This window comes from Antedon bifida, chromosome 7 (assembly GCF_963402885.1).
Source record: "Antedon bifida chromosome 7, ecAntBifi1.1, whole genome shotgun sequence".
NCBI classification, from domain to species: Eukaryota; Metazoa; Echinodermata; class Crinoidea; order Comatulida; family Antedonidae; genus Antedon; species Antedon bifida.
The window spans coordinates 15,748,054-15,769,788 of record NC_136232.1 but is presented as its reverse complement, the minus strand read 5'-3'; the positions used below and the strand labels follow the sequence as shown (position 1 = coordinate 15,769,788).

Genomic DNA, 21,735 nt, shown 5'->3' with positions numbered 1-21,735 from the left:
ATACGTATTTCAACGACGTTTGTTTATACCCGGTAGTACCGGGTATACGCAGTGAAGGGTTAAACAAAGAAATACTTTTTATTTTATTTAATGCAACTTAAAAAGGATACTCCATCATAAAATTCAACAATTGGAACTTGGATATCCTCTGCATTAATTTTCTTTAAATAAGTTTGAGATAGAAACCCTACAACATTTTTGTTTTCCTTTTTACTGAAAACTATAGCATCTTTGCCAAGCCTCATTGATCCTGATTTGAATCCATTTCCATATGTACCAATAGGGCGCTTTCCATTGATTTCCTCTTTGTCTGAAAAACCAAAGCTAAAAAAAGGTACCGATTGTTATTGACATTTAGAGCATAACTATGTAATTGGTAACAAACTTTACTGATAATTCTCCTTGATGATGGCCGAGGTTATATGTATTTTAATGCAGTAAAGTCAGCCACTATGTGCTACAGAAAGAATTCCTATCGCCAAAATTGGGGGCCATCTTCCACGCCACTATTATCTAGGCTTACGCTAAAATGGAAAAAAAACCATTTAATGCATTGTATTGTGTCCATTTAAAGCTAGCTTGGCCTGGTGTAAAGTACATATTCCATGTAGTAACACAATAAAGAACTTTGTGTGTGACGTTTGTGGAGAGACGGAGAGTCCATTTTTTTTTAAGTGCCTCTATCACTGTTTTAGTCAAAATGGTTATTTACAGTTACAACCCTAAATTGACAATCATGTATTCTGTAATCTTTTAACTCGGGTATGACTAGTCAAAAATGACATATTTTGGCATTTTTGATGCAAGCAAATAATTGATTAAATATGAATCCATCACTTCTATTTTCTGGAAAATTGCAAGATAATTCAATAGGGATCATACTTGGTAGCCTAGAATCCATGTTCTGGAGAAACTAAATTAATAATCATGCCCTTTAGGTGTGGGTACAACCCCTACTTCATCTGGTACAAACTCAGGAGGCAATCACAAAATTGCCATCCAACTTTTCTAGACCAGCATTTTCCGTAGAATACGAATCTGGAAGGTAAACGAACAAGCACAATTTGGTCTTTTATTACATTACTATGCAATATTGTATCTATTCAATCACCTTATGAAAAAAAATCCTTAAAATGTCAATATTGACCAATATATAAAATCAAATAAAAACTATAAATTTAACATAAACATTGATGTTTTCTCATCCTGTTATCAATCATGTTCAATGAAAAGAGCACATTCAGAATTCCAATTCCAATACCTAGTTATGTACTAGCCAGTCTGTGCACCTTAACTGGTAGGTAGTACAAAATACAATACTGTATATGTGGTTTTTGTCTTGATTTGGTAGAATTTTAAAGTTTACGGATTAGCTTATGTTGGTTTTCCACTTTGGTGGATAAATTTTACTATTATTGTCATCCCCATCGCAATCAGAACATAGTTCAACTAGTACTGTATATCCATAATATGTACATGTACCAACCCAGTGAATAGATCAATCTGGAACCCATCCATGATTTTCTGGACTATCCAAACACTAGCCTGTGCACCAAAAGGGCATATTCTTGCATTGCTATCATTAAAATGATTATAAAAGAGATGATTAACTCTAGACTTTTGTTGTTTCATAACTTCCAAACATTATTCTGTAAAGATTTTGGTAGTTGCCCAGTTCTGAAAAAAAGTTTTGATTATCTCTATACGTGACCACCAGGATTTATTCCCGATTCCTCTTTCGAAAAAAGGAATAGACATAATCATTTACAGTGAACACAATCATTTCAAGCATTGCTTTTATCTGTATAGTTGACAATGACTTGGTTATATTTAGTCTCCAACCAAAGAATGATTTTTGATGTCCCATTCATTTTATCCTTTATTTTTGTTTTCTAATACTATGTAATGTTTTAATATGAATAACCTTGAATTGAAATGAAAATATTTAGGTGTTTACGTTCGTTAGATAGACGCATAAAGAAGATGAGTTTATTCTCATGACATCATACTGCTAACAGTATATGAACAGTATATATTCAACCTTGGGAATGATGGTTTTCTTTCTCTTCAGAAAACAACATTTGTACTACAGTATGCACAGGAAAATGTTTTTATGAAGATAATAAGTTTCAAGTTTTACAGGAAAACTATCTGTGGCTAGCAATCATATTGAGGCTCATACTATTACTAATGATGCCCTTAATAAAAAGTGTGGTCTGTCTGTGTAGTGAGTTCCAGTTTTTATTAGCCAATCCTCTATTCCTCTCTTGAAACATTTTCCGTCATTTCGACATTATGCTTTTTCTATATTTTTAAAATTTTATTTTATTTGGTTTATCCAGTTTCTTTTGGTCTTCCTGGTGGTCTTTTTCCTTTTTTTTAGTTTCCTTCATTGCCAATGAAAGTAAAACTCTAAAGATCTGAGTCAATGTGTCATAAATTAGGGAAACAGAGAAAGAAATCCTGGTGGTCCCTTATGAAAGGTAATAAAAACATTCGAAACTGGCTAGAATGGCTACAGTCCTAGAAATTGTGATTTGAAATGAAATGGTGAAGTTAACCTAATTTTTGCATTGTCGAAATTAAAGGTGGTGGTGGTGGGGATGGGCTTGGCCACTTTGATCTGCCTATCCTGTGGACAAACTGCTACTATTCTCGGTTTCTGATAAATAGTAGTTTTTTGCCCAAAACCGAATATTGTAGCATTAATAAATGCAACTGTGTTGTGACAAATCATTGAAAGTCAGCATAATCATTTTAACAGTCATCTATATATAAATTATGGTTAATTCTGACATAGGCGAGCACAATGGAAAAACTTCGGTACTAATCTCCAACTTAGTTGAAACAGGGAGTTGTAAAACAACTCCCTGTTTCAACTAAGTTGGCCGTTGGTGCTTGGTGGCGATAGCCATTTTGGTTTTTGTTTATTTTCAGACCGCGCGTGTGAAGGTATAGTAGTACATAAATTAAATATGTTCATAAAACGTAGGAGTAAATTGTGGGAAATAATTATATAAAATGACATCGAGAGAATTGATGTCATTGATGTCTTTAGTTTGAAATCGAATGAAACCCCGATAGCTGAGTTGTTGATTAAAGCTGCCAGGACTTTATGTATACTGTGCACTATCTGTGTCCCGTCAGGACCCTGGGATACTTCTGCCCATGTTGCAAGCCATCTAAAACGTCTTCCTTCTTAGGCCAAAACAGCTCACTGTGTCGTGGAATAATGTATTAATTATACCAATTAGGATGGTATTTATTTGAATAAACGCCCGGAACACCTCCCCAATAAAACATCAATTAAAATAATTATCGCCACTCCCCCCCACCCCTCCATCCAAATACCATCTAATAAACGCCCATCCACATTTATACACATAATATTGTATTATATTTATAACACAATTATACTATTTTCATCGGACTGTTATCTACAATTTACCAAGCATTTGTTATTCTTTTTTACCACTTTTCATATCTACAATAAACACTATACGCAAATTAATTATCTAAGACACTGTGAAACAGGTTAGTGAGTAGGTTTAGTTTTACAAATATCAAAAGCATTTAAATAATGGTAACCGACCGAAATCGTCCAGGCCAGAATGTCCTTCTAAAACTTTTTACTCGAGGCATTATCATTCTGAGAACCATCGTCTACACTTCCTAGAGGGGGAGCGAGCGAAGCGAGCCCACCCTCTAGTATTATTAATTTTATTATTTATTTTACAGTATTATAATACATTTAAAATGTAGAAAAAAATATAAGAAATACCATAACTTTACTGATCAAGTAATGTGACTGCATTTATCTCTTAGTTTGGAAAACTTTGCATTAACTAATATCACTTGTTAACATGTTGACATTTGTACTGTATATGTCAACTGGTGTAATGATGATTGTGCTCCTTTGATTGCATATGATTGATTGATGTCTTTACAGAATGATAAAACATCACATTTTGTTTGAAATGTTAGTTTTTATTTGGTTTTATAGGCAAATTTTGTGATTGGTCAATATTGACATTTGACCTTTAATTGCAAAGAATTTTTTTTTACAAGGTGACTGAATAAATACCTATAACCATACAAATGTATTAAAAAGACCAATAAATTGGTTATAATACATTATATAATACATTGTTATAATTGGTCAATTTTTAACTCTGACTCCTTATATCTAAAAAACGCTTTCTCGATTAAATCCAGATTCGCAATCTACTGAAAATTCTGGTCTAGAAAAGTTGGATGGCAATTTGTCCCCTTTCGAGTGGTGATTCCCCACTCCTGCCACCAGACTAATATTAATACTCGTAATGTTACCACAAAGTTATTACAAAGTATAAATACTGTACCTTAACATTTTGTGCATTTGTTTTAAGTTTAATCCATAACCATCATCAGTGAATGTTAGACAAGGCATTCCATCTATTTTCTCAGTATTAATGAATATTGATGTAGCATTTACATCAGGATCATATGCATTGTCTATAACAATAAATAGAAAACTAAATTAATACCTGCAATGTAAACTGCATGTTATGAAAGCATAAATGTAGGTCTGAAAAACCTAAATCTACTTGAACATAATTCTTCAATTAATAATAAGTACAAGTTAACATTTAACTTAAAAACGAATAATTCTACTAATTGGTAATAATATTTTTTACATAAAGATCTTTGGTACATAAGCGGGATCATAGTGTATATTTGTAAATACAGTACACTATTGAGACCACGAATACTTGCCAATTAATTCTGCAAATGCTCCAAAGGGCCATGCATGGCTAGTTGAATTTGAATGTAAATAACTTGGTGCTGTCTGAAATTAATTTTTCAAATAAGGTTATCTTTCATAGTAATTTGTAATATATTATACAGTAAGAAACAAAATCTGACGATGCTGATGATGGGGGAGACAGGAATTAAACAGTTTAGCTCCTAGAAAGAAGTTGACCACCTCAAGGATTGACCACCTCAGGTAGTATAGGTTAAATTCAAAGTTTTGTTTATCACAATCGGAACTGGCAATGCAAGCATGGTGTTGTGGACATGATAGGAATGTTGCATGTCAGAACAACACAAACAAAACTACAGGATTTCCACAAAAAAAAACACACAATTATGTAAAAATAAATAATACTCACTCGGCTTAAAGGAATTTCTGGTGGTCTTTTATGAGACTGGACTTGATTAGCAGACATAGCCATGTCTTACTACTGTAGAGCAAAGTAGTCTAGTAGGCATATGATGAAAATAATTGAATGAACAGTACACTAATGGTGAAAACATTTCTTCTTGTTTCGATAGTATATTGATATGTCGTTCCTTTATAGTAAACCAATAATATAAATTTACGTTTGCAAGACGGTTTCGTCTAGCTGTCAGCTCAAGATTTCTTCAGTTGCTATGCGTTATGACGCCGATTGGCCTCCTTTCCAGCCACTGAATGTTTTTGGTGTGTAGCCTAGGGGACCAGTCGTCGGGAGTTGATCATAAATATGTGATAGTTGCTGCACGCCTTCGTCGCTTTTTTATCTTGTTTCCTTATGCTAATAGATTCTTTAATTCTATGTTTGAGCCAAACAAGTTTGGCTTAATTAAACGTAAAATTAAAGAATCCATTAGCATAAGGAAACAAGATAAAAAGATGAATAGAGATGAAGGCACGCACCAACTATCACATATTTATGATCAACTCCTGACGACTAGTCCCCTAGGCTACACACCAAAAACATCCAGTGGCTGGAAAGGAGGCCAATCGTCGTCATAACGCATAGCAACTGAAGAAGTCAAGCTGACAGCTAGGAAACTGTCTTGCACACATAAGTTTATTTACTGGTTTACTATCAAGGAACTACATATCAATCAGTACACTAATGATTGTCAATACCATATTTGGGTTGAAATTATAGAAATTATCTGGGACGATTTGGCCCGGGACTATTTGGCCTGGGACGATTCGGCCCCGAGACGATTCGGCACACTTAAATTTATCGGCTTTGATATGCATTTTATAAACATAGACTAAGCTTTTTTTCCCCAAACTTTATTTTTAGAGAGACTAATGGGTTAGTACTACTAGGGATAAAGATGCAATAAAGCAAACAATTTGAAAACATTGTCGACAGTGATTAGACAAGTTACACCTTCTGTTGGCGTTGTTGAAGAAAAACCCAAAGTTTTCGAAGTAATAAATTGAACGCTGTGGCTAAAGATACAGTATCGTATCCTAACTTCCGTTTGCTAAAGGTACGGTAAAATTGAATTACATCATAATCAGCCAATGGGGTGCTGGTACAGTACGTGTGTCACGTCATCGTATAAGGACATTAGATTTGTTTTATCGCGAAAACAGTGATCAACTGCTTAACAAACATTTTCTTTATGCTTCATTTATCGCTGTCGTGTGTGACAAAAACTAAATGTAGCCATGTCTGTTATTATTGAAAAGCCAAAACATGTTGATTTTAATTCTAGAATACAGAAAACCATTTCAAGAGAGGCCTACTACGTACTATAACCTAGCCTCATTATATGAGTTTGTTTGTGTAGGGAAAGCGGTGCCAGGCTGTGGCCAACTGCATGTGTGCGCTGATTTTTGTGACTCAGCCCTGGGGCTTCTGTCTAAATCATACTATTTGAGGGCCCCTTTATTGTCCGCATTTGCTTGTTGTTTATGGTTACATCTGTAAACAAAGTTAAATAATAAAAAATATAGGTCTAAATAGGCCATTTGGAATAAAAACAAAACCCTCATATATAGTAACTATGGACGAATGAACTCGACGCAACACAATATCCAACATTGAATTATAATTCCTTTACTTCTAATTTGGCTACCAACATATCAGATTATAATACTAATAATATATTAATACCAACTTTATTCACATCATCATACATAAATAGTACAATACAATATGTATGTGTGTGTGAAAAGGAGCCAAAAATAGCTTTCGCTAATCAAGGTTTGACTCCTGTCACAAAAAATAAATTAGTCATAATGCATACATTTTCATCTATCAACAATAATTCAATAAGAAAGAAACAGCAACTATATAAAAGAAATAACGTAAACAAGGGCTAACATTAATATTTTTGTAAAAGTAAACATTTAACTTCATTTATGAATTTAAATCTAGAAGAGGTACATTTTATAACTAAGGGTAAATTATTCCAAAGTTGAGCTCCATTAAAAGAAATTCTAAATTTACCAGCATCTGTGCGAGCTTTCGGAATTGCAAAATTATATCTATTACTAAATCTGGTACTAGCATTATGTGTAATTAAATAAAAGTATTCCATTGTTTGATGTGGTGTTTTGCCGTTAATTTGGTCGTGAACAAACTTAAAGCCCCCTTCCCTACGTTTTTTAGATCTAATTTAAGATCACAAACTATATTTAATGTAAAAATAATACTATATGGTCCTATTGCGATAACTTTTTTCGTCTTTAAACGGTTAAAAATGTGAAAAATAAGTCGATTCTAATAATTATAGCGGCCCGCTATAAATCCCAAAATGCATTGCGCGCGGATTGATATTTTTGTTTTTCACCTGTAATTCGCCCACTTTTCGATCGATCGTGAGGCCAAAACAAATGGAAGACTCCTAACTTTTCAGCGAAAATACCGGGTTTTCCCCAATTTGTATCAACGGAGTCTGGCAAAAATAGAAAGACAATTAATGCAGCAACTATACAACGTCAGGCTAGGTATATAGCTAGCGTACGATGTTCGTACGTTACCGATGTTTACCAGCTAGGCCTACAAAACTAAGCCTAGCTAGGCTAGGCCTAAGACCGTCCACGAGAGGTCGATCGCCGCGAGCTACTTAGGTAGTGCATTGTTTCTCACTTTTTATCATAATTTACCATAAAACGTACATTTAAGACAAGGAATGACATGGTTTAATGTTTTTAAAGTGATATATATGTATTATTTTCCAAAAAACGTCCAAAATTGAAGGGAAGGGGTCTTTAACTATACTAAATTCAAACACCTTAAAAACGTCTAAAATACCCAGATCTTTAAATAATGGAGAAGATGGAGCCATAAAATCAGAGAAAGTTATACATCTAAGACACATTTTTTGGACAAGTAAAATAGGATATAGATGCGACTTATACGTGCTACCCCAGACTTCTAAACCATAAGTAATATTTGATTGAATAAATGATTTATAAAGCATAAGTAAAATATTACGGGGTACAATATGGCGTAAACTAAACAGAATTCCAGATTTCTTTTTTATCCTATTTTTAATAAAGTTTATATGGCTCTTCCATGTGATGTGTTTATCTAATTTAACACCTAAAAACTGAATTTCATTGACTTCTTTAATCATAACATGTTTGTAATAAATATTGTTTGATTTATTAATAGTTTTAAATCGGTTACAAAAAATAATATAATTAGTTTTAACTAAATTAACAGTTAATTTATTAGCGTCACACCAGTTTGATATTTTTTTTAAATGATGATTTACCATAGACAAATCAATATTACTGCCTGCAAAATTGTGATATAAGGTAGTGTCGTCAGCAAATAAACGATATTCAAAAAAACTGGAAGAATTTGGTAAATCATTAATATAGATTAGAAAAAGAGTGGGTCCAAGAACCGAGCCTTGCGGAACACCGCATTGAATTGATAATTGATCGGAGCTTTGACCGTTCGAAAAAACAAATTGGGATCTATTTTTTAAATAATCGGTAATCAAAAGTAACGGTTGCCCTCTAATACCATAATAATATAATTTGGATAACAAAATTTGGTGATTAATTGTATCGAAGGCTTTAGAAAAATCAATAAATATACCTAGTGAAGACTTATTATTATCAACTTGGTAAAGAAAATTATTAATTAGATTAATTAGGGATAATTAGGTGATCATTTAGAATAAAATGATCACCTATTGTTATTGTATCAAATCTTTATTTTTCTTTTTATTGTTTCTGTACACTATTTTGTGTAACAATTATCTCAAAAAGTTTAATGTCAATGATTACCAAAATTTCAGAATATCTTTCAAATGATATAACTTAATCCTAATAAGCTTTCCAGCGTGATCACTCATTCGTGACGTCATTTATACGCCATTTTGTGAAATCACATTATCAATCATATCTCCATAATTCATTATCACATATTAATGAAATTCACTACACGTAAACTTCAGGTCAAGGGTAAAAATATTAGCAAATAAAAAGTTGCGCGTTTCAAGGTCATGCACGTGAAATCGCGCGTTAAAAATTTAGAACGCTCAAAATTAAGTTTTGATCAATTTAGAGCATGAATTAGGCCATTTGCGCGTTTCAAAAAATTACTGCGCAAAAACACGTTTTTGCGCACGCGATTTTTAAAAAGCGTAAAAATAAAATTTGATGTATAAATCACAATCTACTCACAATTCTTAGTACATTCACCGATTTTGAGTCCATTCCGACTTAAGATAACGCTATACGAGCACGTTAAAAATGACAAAATGCGCAAATTAATTGCATCAAAGTGCTGAAAATGGTGAAAAATAAGGCATTTTCAAAATGAAAATAACTCTTCAGAATGCAAGATGACCCCCATTTTTTTTAACTTATTCGGGAAGCCATTGAGTTGTAGATATGAATTCATGTACACATTTGACGTACAAAATGTTGTGACGTCATCAAATGGCCACTTCAATTTTTTTTCTCTTTTGTCATATTTTATCACATTCAATAGAACGCATCTCTAATAATTTGTGCCTGATTTTTGCTCAAATTTTAGTATGTGATTGCTCAATTAATTGACTTTCTCATGACCTGCCACTATTTTTATTTTGATGACGTCATCACGCGTAAAAACTTGAATAACGTAGGTCGTGTAATTTCACCTTCGCCGTAAATTTGAATATCTTACAGCTCTTCAGAATTAAAGGTTACCTTGATAATTATAATTTATTATGAAAGCTGATGAAATTTAGATATGAATTCATATAAAAATTAAGCCTATCTATGGAACGCCGTTTACGCAACATTTCGATGATATGAATTGAATGGCGCGATATACGAATGAAATGTTTTGATATGAATTGAATGGCGCGATATATGAATAAAATGTTTTGAATTGAATGCTTTGAATTGAATGTTTTGAATGAAATGTTTTGAATTTAATGTTTTGAATAAAATGTTTTGAATGAAATGTTTTGAATGAAATGTTTTGAATGAAATGTTTGAATTGAATTGAAAAAGTCAAACTATTGGTGGCGTATGTCATTCTCGCTTACGATTTTTTCTCTCAACCTCTTAAGCCGGCCGGGTTAGCTTCTTCTCCTTTTGTTATATACGCCAAGTTGTTTGGAATGAATATTAATAATATTATTCCCTTAACTCTAATATAAAAGCAATACTAAAACGGTTTAATTAAAGATAAAACGCATTTTATTTTGTATTTATTTTCAAGCAAAGCAAGAATTAAAAAGATTGTTATTTGTTAAAAAGAGAAAACAATTTTTGTTAATTGATAATGTATGTATAAAAAAATACATAAGTATAATTAATGTATAAGATTATAAAAGAAAGGAAATGTATTAATGATGACATGTACACAAATTAATTAAAGATAAAAACGCATCGTATTTGTATTTTTTTAGCGGGAATGACATACGCCGCCAATAGTTTGACTTTTCAATTCAATTCAAACATTTCATTCAAAACATTTCATTCAAAACATTTCATTCAAAACATTCAATTCAAAACATTTTATTCAAAACATTCAATTCAAAACATTTTATTCAAAACATTTTATTCAAAACATTCAATTCAAAACATTTCATTCAAAACATTCAATTCAAAACATTCAATTCAAAACATTTTATTCATATATCGCGCCATTTAATTCATATCAAAACATTTCATTCGTATATCGCGCCATTCAATTCATATCATCGAAATGTTGCGTAAACGGCGTTCCATACCTATCGGATGTTGTGACGTTAACATATGGCCAGTTGAAGTTAAAAAGTAGTTTTTTCATCTTTTTCGTCAAAGTTATACAAATTTCAAAGAGCGCGCACAGCGCTTCTACGTGCCAAATTCTCTTCCAATTCTTGTATTTATTTGCTCAATTCATTATCTTTCGAAATTGTCATCTTCGAGTTTATTTTGATAATTCCATCATACCAAAAAATTAGAACATGATGTGTGTCCCGTAATTTCACCTATGCTACACTGTATATAGATACATTATATACTGTACATATTGTATATGGCATATAATAGGCACAACTCAGCACTAAAGCGTATAATAGGATGGCATACATCAATTTTCTGATCGTATGTTAACGTACATGCAAAAAAATTATTTCGGTAAAATGATAAAAATGATCACCTATAATTCGACAAAGTGACGAATTAAATTCTAGTTTTGTACTATATTTTTCACGAAAACCGTACTGGTGTTTAAAGAACAAATTATATTTTTCAAAGAAGATAATAAGTCTGTTATTGATAATTCTTTCAAAAATTTTACTAAATAAAGGCAAAATGGAAATTGGACGATAATTACCGGGGTTATCTGTATTACCTTTCTTAAATAGAGGTATTACTTTTGCTACTTTCAAAGCAGTGGGGAAACGACTATGTGTAAATGATAAATTAATAATGTAGGATAGCGGCATTGCAATGACGTTTGCAGCTATAACAATCAATTTAGCCGGTAAATCATCATATCCCGCTGATTTTCTAATATCAATACCTTTTAATAAATGAAGAACTTCGTCATAACATGTAGGGTTTAAAAAGAAAGATTTGTCTGAAACATTTGTCAAAAAATCAGAATACATTGATGTAGATGCAATTTTCTCTGCAAGGTTGGGACCGATGTTAGTGAAATACTGATTAAAGGTATTTACAATTTGTTCGGGAGTATCCTGAACTATTTCATTACTATTATCGTGTTTAATTATTAATTTTTCAGGTAGGTTATGATTAGATTTGTTTTTTCCAAGAAGATTATTGATAGTTTGCCATGTTTTCGAGGAATTATTCTGGTTGTGTAAAAGTAAAGTAGTATAGTAATTTCTTTTAGCTAGTCTAAGTACTTTTGTTAACGTATTTCTATACTTCTTATATATGGACACTTTACTAATTTCATGTCCTGATTTAATCACCTTTGAATACAACTTATATTTTTTATTAATTGATTTTTTAATTGATTTGGTAATCCATGGTTTGTTTTTTGTTTTTGTTTTTGAAGATCTTTCTACCATTGGAGCATGAATATTACAATAATCACTAAATAATGAAACAAATAACTTGTATGCTTCATCAACCTCATTACAAGAGTAAATTGCATCCCAAGAAATAAGAGATAGTTCATCAATAAATCTTTGTTCATCAAAATATTTGTAGTTTCTATACTTAATTTTACCCTTAACGTTTCCTGTATACTTTGTGTTAGCAAATATTGCAAATGTAGGTAAATGATCTGAAATATCACATGCGATTGTACCAGAATGTATTGAATTGCTAACAACATTAGTATAGATATGATCTATAATTGTCGATGACGTTTTCGTAATCCTAGTAGGAACGGTTATGATTTGATTTAAATTAATACAAGTTAAGGCTGTAGAAAATGCATCTATCGACTTATCATCGTCCGATTTGGACAGATCAATATTAAAGTCTCCTAGCAGAATACATTGATGTTTATCTATTTTAATAGAATTAAGAACATTTATATGTTGTATTATACAGATATTGCCTGCTTAGAGGTGAAATATAAGATTTGACATCCCCGAGGGAATGATATTATGTTCGAGGGAATATATATCCCGAAGCGGCAGCTGAGGGATATATAATTCCCCGAGAACATAATATCATCCCGAGGGGATGTTAAATCTTATATTTTACCGATATAAAAGGCGATATCTGTTATATTATATAGCCAAGATTAGAACAAGTCTGCTGGGTTGGGTGAAGCCAGGCTAGGCCTCCTATTCTATAGTAGGCCTAGAGTATTTGTATTGTATGTAAACAAGCCTCCTGCCTAGACACCTTACCTTGCGAAGAATAATATACAGATAATTACTAATTAATGATTCCTTGGCAATAAAATATTCACTTAGGCCTAGGTCGTTTAAATTAACAGAAGAATTTCCATCAATAAGCCTATTAATAATAATATTATAATCAGGTAGGCCGAATAAACAATTCATCGTCTTCTCTTCGAGGAGCAAGCCGAATCACCGGATGTTCAGCGCGTACTAGTTACTAGGTTACTACTGACCAATCACAAACGGTGTTTCATCACATTTAGGGAGGACTAATAACAAATGAGGGCGCTATGTATGCATAGTTTAAATAGTTTAGATGAATAATTTCTTCAAGCAAGCTGCGTGGCGCAGCGATGAAAGCGTTGTCTTGCGATGGAGCCACCCGAGTTCAAATCCAGTAGATGACTTTTGTTTATTTATCGGCGAACGCGAGTGTTGCCACACGAAAATTACACAGTCAATATCATCGAACTCGAGAATGTATATGTTTAATAACAGGGGACACGATAATTACGCGAAAATTAATCGGTCAATATCATCGTTCTCGAGGATATATACGATTTACGATCCTCGCAGCGGTAGTCACGTGACGCAGTTTCAACCAATCACGTTCACGTATTTACATAGGCTATGTAATATAATGAAATAATATTTGAGATTGAGTGCATGTTTTAAACGATTTATGCAACGTCCACCAACCATATGAACTTGCTCTATTACTACAGCATCGACGTTGTCGCCTGTTATTAAACTTCTGGATTCAACATTTAATTGCTAAATGTATTTATTTATTTATTTATCTATCTATTTAATTTACATTTAATTGCTAGGTCTAGCCCCGGGGCCGAGTCACAGAATCAGCGCACACATCCATGCAGCCTGGCGCCGCTGATACTATAGGCATTCTCTACAGACGCGATATGAAAAAAAATCCAAAGTCCTTATATAATGACGTACACACGTACACGTATTGGCTGATTATGACGTAATGCAATTTTACCGTACCTTTAGCAAATGGAAGTTAGGATACGGTACCGTATCTTTAGACACGCACGCCGTAAATCCGAATATAAAATTATGTTTTTTCAGTAATTTATTTTATATATTAGGCCTAAGGTAGATGTACCAATTAGCGATTTTTTCCAATTAGCGGTAATGTAATAATGTATTGTAATGTAATTTATTATTTATTCACAACTATTATTTTTTATGTTAATGTTTTATGTCATAATATGACAAAGTAACATTGAAAGAAGGCTTGATCCCGATGAAGGAGGACTTGTGTTGGGCAAGCCTGAAACATAATATAAAGTGACATAGTAACAAGTAACAATTTTATGAAAAAATAGATAGGGTAAAGATATGTCTTTAGCGCGAACTGAAGAAAGGGGGTACCCTCCACTTACATGTAGGTAAGTCACATGGTGACGTGATATACCTACAAACTGCATTTCACAATACCTTAATAAATAAAATATCTCATGGACTGGTCCATTGTACGATTGTCATACTATTATGGGATGTAATTATTATGTATATAATTGGACCAGCCATTTGGCCTGATCCAATTAGCGGTAGGTTGGTTTTTAATTAATATTTTTTCATTATTTTCACATTAAATATGTAAATTTAAACATGTGTACAGCCACATCAAAACCAGGCGCTTGTCGCTAGATAGGGATTTGTGTAAAATGCATTTGAATGTGTGAAACTCATATTTTGACCATTTTGTTTTTTTACCATTATCTGATAGGAAATTTACCGTAGATTTCAAAAATATATGCCTTATTAACTAATTCAAATGGAAAGGTGGTAAAAATTACATAAATCTGAACCTCTATCCTCGTGTTTCGATTGAAAGAACGAGGTAATTCGTTACAAAAAAGCAGTTATTTTCGTCATTCCTATGCCGTAGTTTTGTAGATAACCCCTGAAAGCTTGGTATCATTCGATAGGTATTTTTTTCATGAATCTAAAAATAAACGAATGATGTCACAGATTGTACGATATAGACCAATAAAAACCGATTTTATAGAACCCTTTAGTGTAAACAAAAACGGCCTTGTTGCTACGAACACGCTGAAAGAAGCGATTTGATTGGTTTAATTTTGTCACATGACCCATCCAGCATGGAAAATTCCAGGTCAACAAAATCTTATGCTAGTACACGCTCGTCGAGGAAAATATATTTTTAGTTCATCTAAGTACTGTACACAGTAATACTAAAGTGGCGTGTACTGACTCATACTTGCTAACAATAAGTTATAAACATACTAAAGTAAAGGGCCTAGCTAAGTTATTTATCGTAAGAGTTGACTAGGCCTATAGGCTAGACCTGACTCTACTAATAAGCCTAGGCCTACTACAGTACTACTACGTTGGGCTACTAGCCTAGATAGGCTGCATGGCATAGGCCTAGCTAGCTAGTAATAACAACAACAAGGCCTAGCCCAATTTAAATAAGATAGAATTTTCATCTCTATAGTATAATAAGCCTCCTGCAATGCTTTACTTACTAGGCTATTTTATTTATTTTAATTTGGTTAAATTTCATTATGCTTAAAATGCCAATGATGGGCCGGGTGTGTGGGGATTGTGTGTACCTGTCAATAAATGGATATTTTGCGAAACATAAACAGTAAAAACAAGTACAATACAAATCCCTCACAAATAAAATACTGGTACCTTGGCTAAATTTCACGTTATTCATCATGCTTAAAAACATTGTTCAAGCTAACGGGTGTGGCTACCTGTCATGATCAGGCCAGGTGCTGGTTCAACAATAGATGTATTACATAACATTAACAACAGTAAAAACAAGTACAATACAAATCCCTCACAAATAAAATACTGGTACCTTGGCTAAATTTTACGTTATTCATCATGCTTAAAAACATTGTTCAAGCTATCGGGTGTGGCTATCTGTCATGATCAGGCCAGGTGCTGGTTCAACAATAGATGTATTACATAACATTCACAGTAAAAACAAGTGCAATACAAATCACTCACAAATAAAATACTGGTAACTGAATTTTGCCGACCAGAAACGAGAGACATTGTGTGCCCTGCGCCATTTTGAATAAAAAGCAGATAAAATAAAGTAAAAAGAGAAATAAAATTGAATAAAGTACATTAATAAAATGTTTGCTGTTTTTTTTTAAATTTGTTCAGAACTAATAATAAGCTAAGGAAATCTTCTGAATACCTACTAGTAGGCCTACTGTATTATTCTTACACTACACTATTATAAATGAATTTGACAGATTTTACGTAAATTAGTGGTATTTTGTAATCGTCATAATTAACTATGATAACCACCTCGGATTTTGATGAAATTTTCAGGAATATCAGAAAACACTATATTGAACAGGTGTGCCAAATTTCAGAATGATTGTTTATCAAGAAGGTAGTGTTGCTAAGGTGTTAATTGTTCAATCTGTAACAGCATGGGGCAACTTCCTGTCTGATTTGTCATTAAACTTTGACTGTTAATTACTCAGTAATTAAAAGTAAATTGTTGTATAAATGCTATATACATTTATTGCTATAACTCTGGGAATATTTGCTTGATTTAAATGATCCAAACACCATTTTGAAGGATATATTGTGAGTAATATAATTATAGTAATAACTAAAAAAAAAATATTTCACCAAGTGCCTGGTTTTGATGTGGCTGTACACATATTTTCAATTAATATTAAACATAATAAACAAGAATTAATATTAAATATGAATTGTTTGTGTTTTATTTATGCTTTTAAACACTACGATCATGTTTACATTTAAAAGTTGAACATTCTCAGTCACGTGACCAAACTCAAGCGGCGTATCAATTAAAAGCATTACTGCAAATTGCATACAGCAAACTGGTGCACAGTTACCGCTGTTTGGTACATCAGCCATCCTTAGTATTTAACAAATTATTATTAATTAAGTATTTATTTTTCAAGTTTAGCCGCCGACAAGTTGAGCCGTTATATTCTATGAAACGCCAAATGCTAACTTTCGCCGGTGATCGTTTAATAGAAGTTCTATTTATATTAGGGATAACGATGTATATTCAAAAGTTTATATATCACGGTTTTTAGTATATATTATTAAATATTAGAATTAAAGAAATAATTATGAAAATCTAAGGCCTAAAACATCACCGAAAATGATCGTTTTTAGCTAAACATGGTACCCCCCTCAGGCGGCAGTTGTATGGGGGAACCGTTGTATGAACTAGGCCTACTCCATTTTTCGGTAAAATAAATAATTACATAAAATCACCGTTTTTTAGTAAAATATTTTGTGTATTAACATTATAAAATTCAATAAAATATGATATTAAAAAATAGTAAAAAAAATATTTAACCTCATTCGAAGAATATCAATACTCTATTTATTAGTCCTGATAGACAATGTGACTTTTCGTGGTAGGCCTACACACGAGAAAAATATTATGGAGTGCACTGCATTTTTAGCTTGAAAGACAATTAAATTATTAAATAGGCCTAGACTACTTTTCTTTACTGCGTTGTTATGGCAGTTCAAACCAACAAAAATCCAATTATAGTTTATGTAATTATATATTATTTATTTTCATGACACAATGAACCTAATAAAAACCATGAACTTATGTACTACTAGGACACCACTCTAAACATGACAATACGCGAAATGTCGTAAACGGACTGGGCGTTTCATAGAAATTACCGGCAGCTCAACTTGTCGGCGGCCCAATCGGTCATATAGGCTATGCCCCCTAGCTAGGCCTGGCTATATCAACGTCATTGTCAATATCAATTTCGGCCCTCAAATTGGGATGTTTCGGCCCAAAAGTGAGCCGGATCGTCGCACCAAAAGTGGGCCAAATCGTCCCGGGCCGAATCGTCTCAGGGCCGAATCGTCCCGGATTCGAATTGAAGATGTCTTCCGTTCGTAAAAAATATTCAAAATGCTTGCTGACTGTCTGAAAAAGAGATGTATTGAGAAAGACTGTCTGAATTTCACAGTTCTGTTCAGCCCACATTGTCGTCCTTTTCTAAATATAAAAAAAAAATAACCAAATAGTATCCCTATTTTAAGTCTAAAAAGGGCCAATCTGGGAAAAAATTAGAAACAAGTGTTTCTCAACTGATTTGAGTTATATAGGTTCTATATGTCCACCAAAAAAAAGTTCCAGCTCATCTGGCCTGGGGAAAGCCTCCATTTTGGATTTTTAAAATGGCCGCCATAAAATACATATTTTTGCTCATCTATCAGCTTCCACATCATGTATGGATATGATTTTGGTGGCAAAGTATATGTTTTGAGGGTCAATGAATCCAAATACAGCATTTTGAAGTTTACTGAATGTCCGCCATCTTGTTTTTCAAAATGGCCGCCATAAAATACAGATTTGTACTCATCTCAACTTCTACATCGTGTATGAACGTGATTTTAGTGACAAAGTGTAGTTGTGAGAGTCAAGAAATCAAAAAACAGCATTTTCGTAATTCACTCAATGGCCGCCATTTTGTTTTTCAAAATGGCCACCATAAAAATACAGATTTTTGCTCTTATCTCAACTTCCACATAATGTATGGAAGTGATTTTGGTGGCAATGTATATATTTTGAGGGTCAAGGATTTCAATTACAGCATTTTTTTTAAGTTAACTTAATGGCCACCATTTTTTTTTCAAAATGGCCACCATAAAATACAGGTTTTGCTAATTTCGTAGCTCATATACATAATGAAGACATGATTTTGATAACTAAGTCTATGTTTTGATTGTTACAGAATAAAAAATCAGCATTCTAAAATAAAGAGTCGGAAAGTGATCAGATCTTCTTATACTGCTCCACTGGCTTTAGATGTTGCTTTTTTTTTCATACAGTTTGTTAAATACAGTAATAGTTTTAAAATTCCCAATCAAACTGGCACAACATATAATAATAAAAACAAAATTTATGTACAACCCCCTTTGTGTAGTCTCCGAGATCTATCGCTATCACAATCATCATTATTACTATGTCAACGTCGTGAGTTAATCACAAGATCGAGTTCCATACTGATTATGACCAAAGAGGTACACAAGAAGATACCAGAGAGTGTACTGTAACTATCATTCGCGAGAAGAAACTAATAAACAAGATATTCTAAAGAAGTTACATAGACATGTAAAGATATTTTCCAAATATAAAGAGAAGCATGGCCAACTTGCAGTTAAAAGTACAACTTATGGATAAAGCAAGTAACATATCTTATGAATACATGGTAATACACTGGGAGATCAACACTAGTCACCCTAAATGGTCTGCATTTATGTTTAAATCTAGCTGCTTATCTGCCATCCTAATAACCTTCGATCAACCAATGTGACGTAAAAGTAATGCAAATAGTTAGAGAAAGAAAACTGCCATTTGTCGTCAAACTCGAAAGATTCTTAAGAGCTTTCTGGGAAAGTCAAAAAGATATCAAGAACATTTAAGCTGTGGCTGTATCATTAGATGGTATAACTTTTTAGGCATGTTTGTGCAATTGGGAGCTCCAGGTTCAGATATAGCAGCAGCAGCTAATAATGGCCAAAATGCCAAAAGTGGAAGGCTATATCTGGAAATGCTGAAAGACAAATTTCAAGATACATAAGGTTTTCTCTATTGTGCTCATGTCTGAAAACTGATTCTTCACCATTATAACACGTTGCATGATGTCCATTCTTTTGGAACATCTTGTATTGTATGTATATGGAAATTTGTCGTTCAGGCATATTGGCCATCATGGTCAATTGTCCTATACTGTGTCTATATCTGGAGACAAAATGGTACATCCTCATCTTGTGTCATCATTATATGATACATAGCTGCATCCACTAAGAGCTTTAGAATATACAGTTCTCTTTAAAGTAGGTTATGCACAACCTCAACCCACCAGTATGTCCAATATAACCAAGAAAGCTCCTGAAAAGATATTATTATGACTGGTAGATGAGCAGCTAGATATACGTTTTCAGAGTGGCTGTACCATTGTATAAACTGTTGACATGTTAATTGGATAAAAAAGAATGATCGGCATAAACTATCGTCGATTTGTCCAGTTATCGCATTATACCTACATGCATAAATCCAGACCAGTTATGGTGAAGTAGTGTTAGTCTCCAGTGTATTAGGTAACCATCCATTCAGTCACATAAGATATGTTGCTTTAAATTGCTTTACTTGCTTTATCTATAATGTATCTGATTGGAATATGCTTAACTAAAGTTGGCCATGCTTCTCTTTAGGATTTGGAAAATATCTTAAAATGTCGTCTAACAAACTTTTTTAGAATATTTTATTTTTAGGTTCTTCATGCGAATGATATAGTTATACAGTACATCGCTGATATCTTCTTGTGTACAGTATCTCCTGGGGTCATAATCATTGTGGTTCCCATATATTATCACCAACATATTGACTTATTCTCGTCATCACTTTCCAACTGTATTTCAAAAGCTGAATTTTGTTTTTATTCTGTAACCTTCAAAACATAGGCTTAGCAAAATCATAATCATAGTAGCTCATAAATTAGCAAAAACCTGTAGCTTATGGTGGCCATTTTGACAATCAAAATGGTGGCCATTGAGTGAACTTCAAAAAGCTGTATTTAGATTTCTTGACCCTCAAAACATAAACATTGCCACCAAAATCACTTCCATGCACGATGTAGAAGCTGAGGTACGAGGAAAAATCTGTAAATTTTATGGCAGCCATTTTGAAAAACAAAATGGCGGGCATTAGGTGAACTTTAAAATACTATATTTGAATTCCTTGACCTTCAAAACATATACTTTTCTACCAAAATTACGTTCATATGATGTAGAAGCTGAGATATGAGGACAAATCTGTAAATTTTATAGCAGCCATTTTGATTTTCAAAATGGCGGCCAATGGGTGAAATTCAAATTAATGCTGTATTTGGATTCCTTGGCCGTCAAAACCTACATTTTGCCACCAAAATCATGTCTATACATGATGTAGAAGCTGAGATAAGCACAAATCTGTATTTTAAGGCGGCCATTTTGAAAAACAAGATGGCGGTCATTGAGTGAACTTCAAAATGCTGTATTTAGATTCCTTGACCCTCAAAACATACACTTTGCCACCAAAATCATTTCCATGCATGATGAGAAGAGGAGATATGAGCAAAAACCTGTATTTTATGGCGGCCATTTTGAAAATCCAAAATGGCGGCTTTCCCCAGGCCAGATGAGCTGGAACTTTTTTTTGGTGGATATATAGACCCCATATGACACAAATCAGTTGAGAAACACTTGTTTCTAATTTTTTCCCAGAGAAAGTGTAAAATGGGGATACTAAAAGCATTACCCGTGGTTGAATGGGTGTAAAGCAAAGACATCCAAAGCATGCAAAAGACAGAAGATCGAAATCTGAGATACAGTGTTGCCAGCGATAAAATTTAAATTATGCCGTAGTACGGGGCGTCGTTTGGGACAATTTTGTCGAAATATTACAATTTTGTCAATACAAAATTCATTTTGTCAATACAAAATTCATTTTGTGTTGACAAAATTCATTTTGTGTTGACAAAATTCATTTTGTGTTGATAAAACTTATTCTGTGTGGACAAAAGTCATTTTGTCTCGACAAAATTAATTCTGTGTAAACAAAATTCATTCTGTGTAGACAAAATTAATTTAATTCTGTGTTGACAAAATTAATTCTGT

At 33.0% G+C, this 21,735-nt stretch overlaps 1 protein-coding gene across 4 annotated transcripts in view; it reads right to left on the bottom strand.

Annotated features, from left to right (window-relative positions):
* LOC144849190 (MORC family CW-type zinc finger protein 3-like) overlaps nucleotides 1-21,453 on the bottom strand; it is a 72,465-nt gene extending 51,012 nt beyond the window's left edge. For 2 of the 4 annotated variants that reach the window (XM_078706227.1, XM_078706229.1), the window contains exons 1-5: nucleotides 21,377-21,453; nucleotides 5,154-5,242; nucleotides 4,756-4,828; nucleotides 4,362-4,494; nucleotides 111-324 (exon numbers count right to left, since the gene is read on the bottom strand). In XM_078706227.1, coding sequence (XP_078562353.1) covers nucleotides 111-324; nucleotides 4,362-4,494; nucleotides 4,756-4,828; nucleotides 5,154-5,216 — 483 coding nt within the window. In that variant the 5' untranslated portion in view covers nucleotides 5,217-5,242; nucleotides 21,377-21,453. Of the gene's footprint in view, nucleotides 1-110; nucleotides 325-4,361; nucleotides 4,495-4,755; nucleotides 4,829-5,153; nucleotides 5,346-21,376 lie in introns of those variants that run through there. The other 2 variants (XM_078706228.1, XM_078706230.1) reach the window with 2 other exon arrangements.
* Nucleotides 21,454-21,735: the final 282 nt, after the last annotated feature.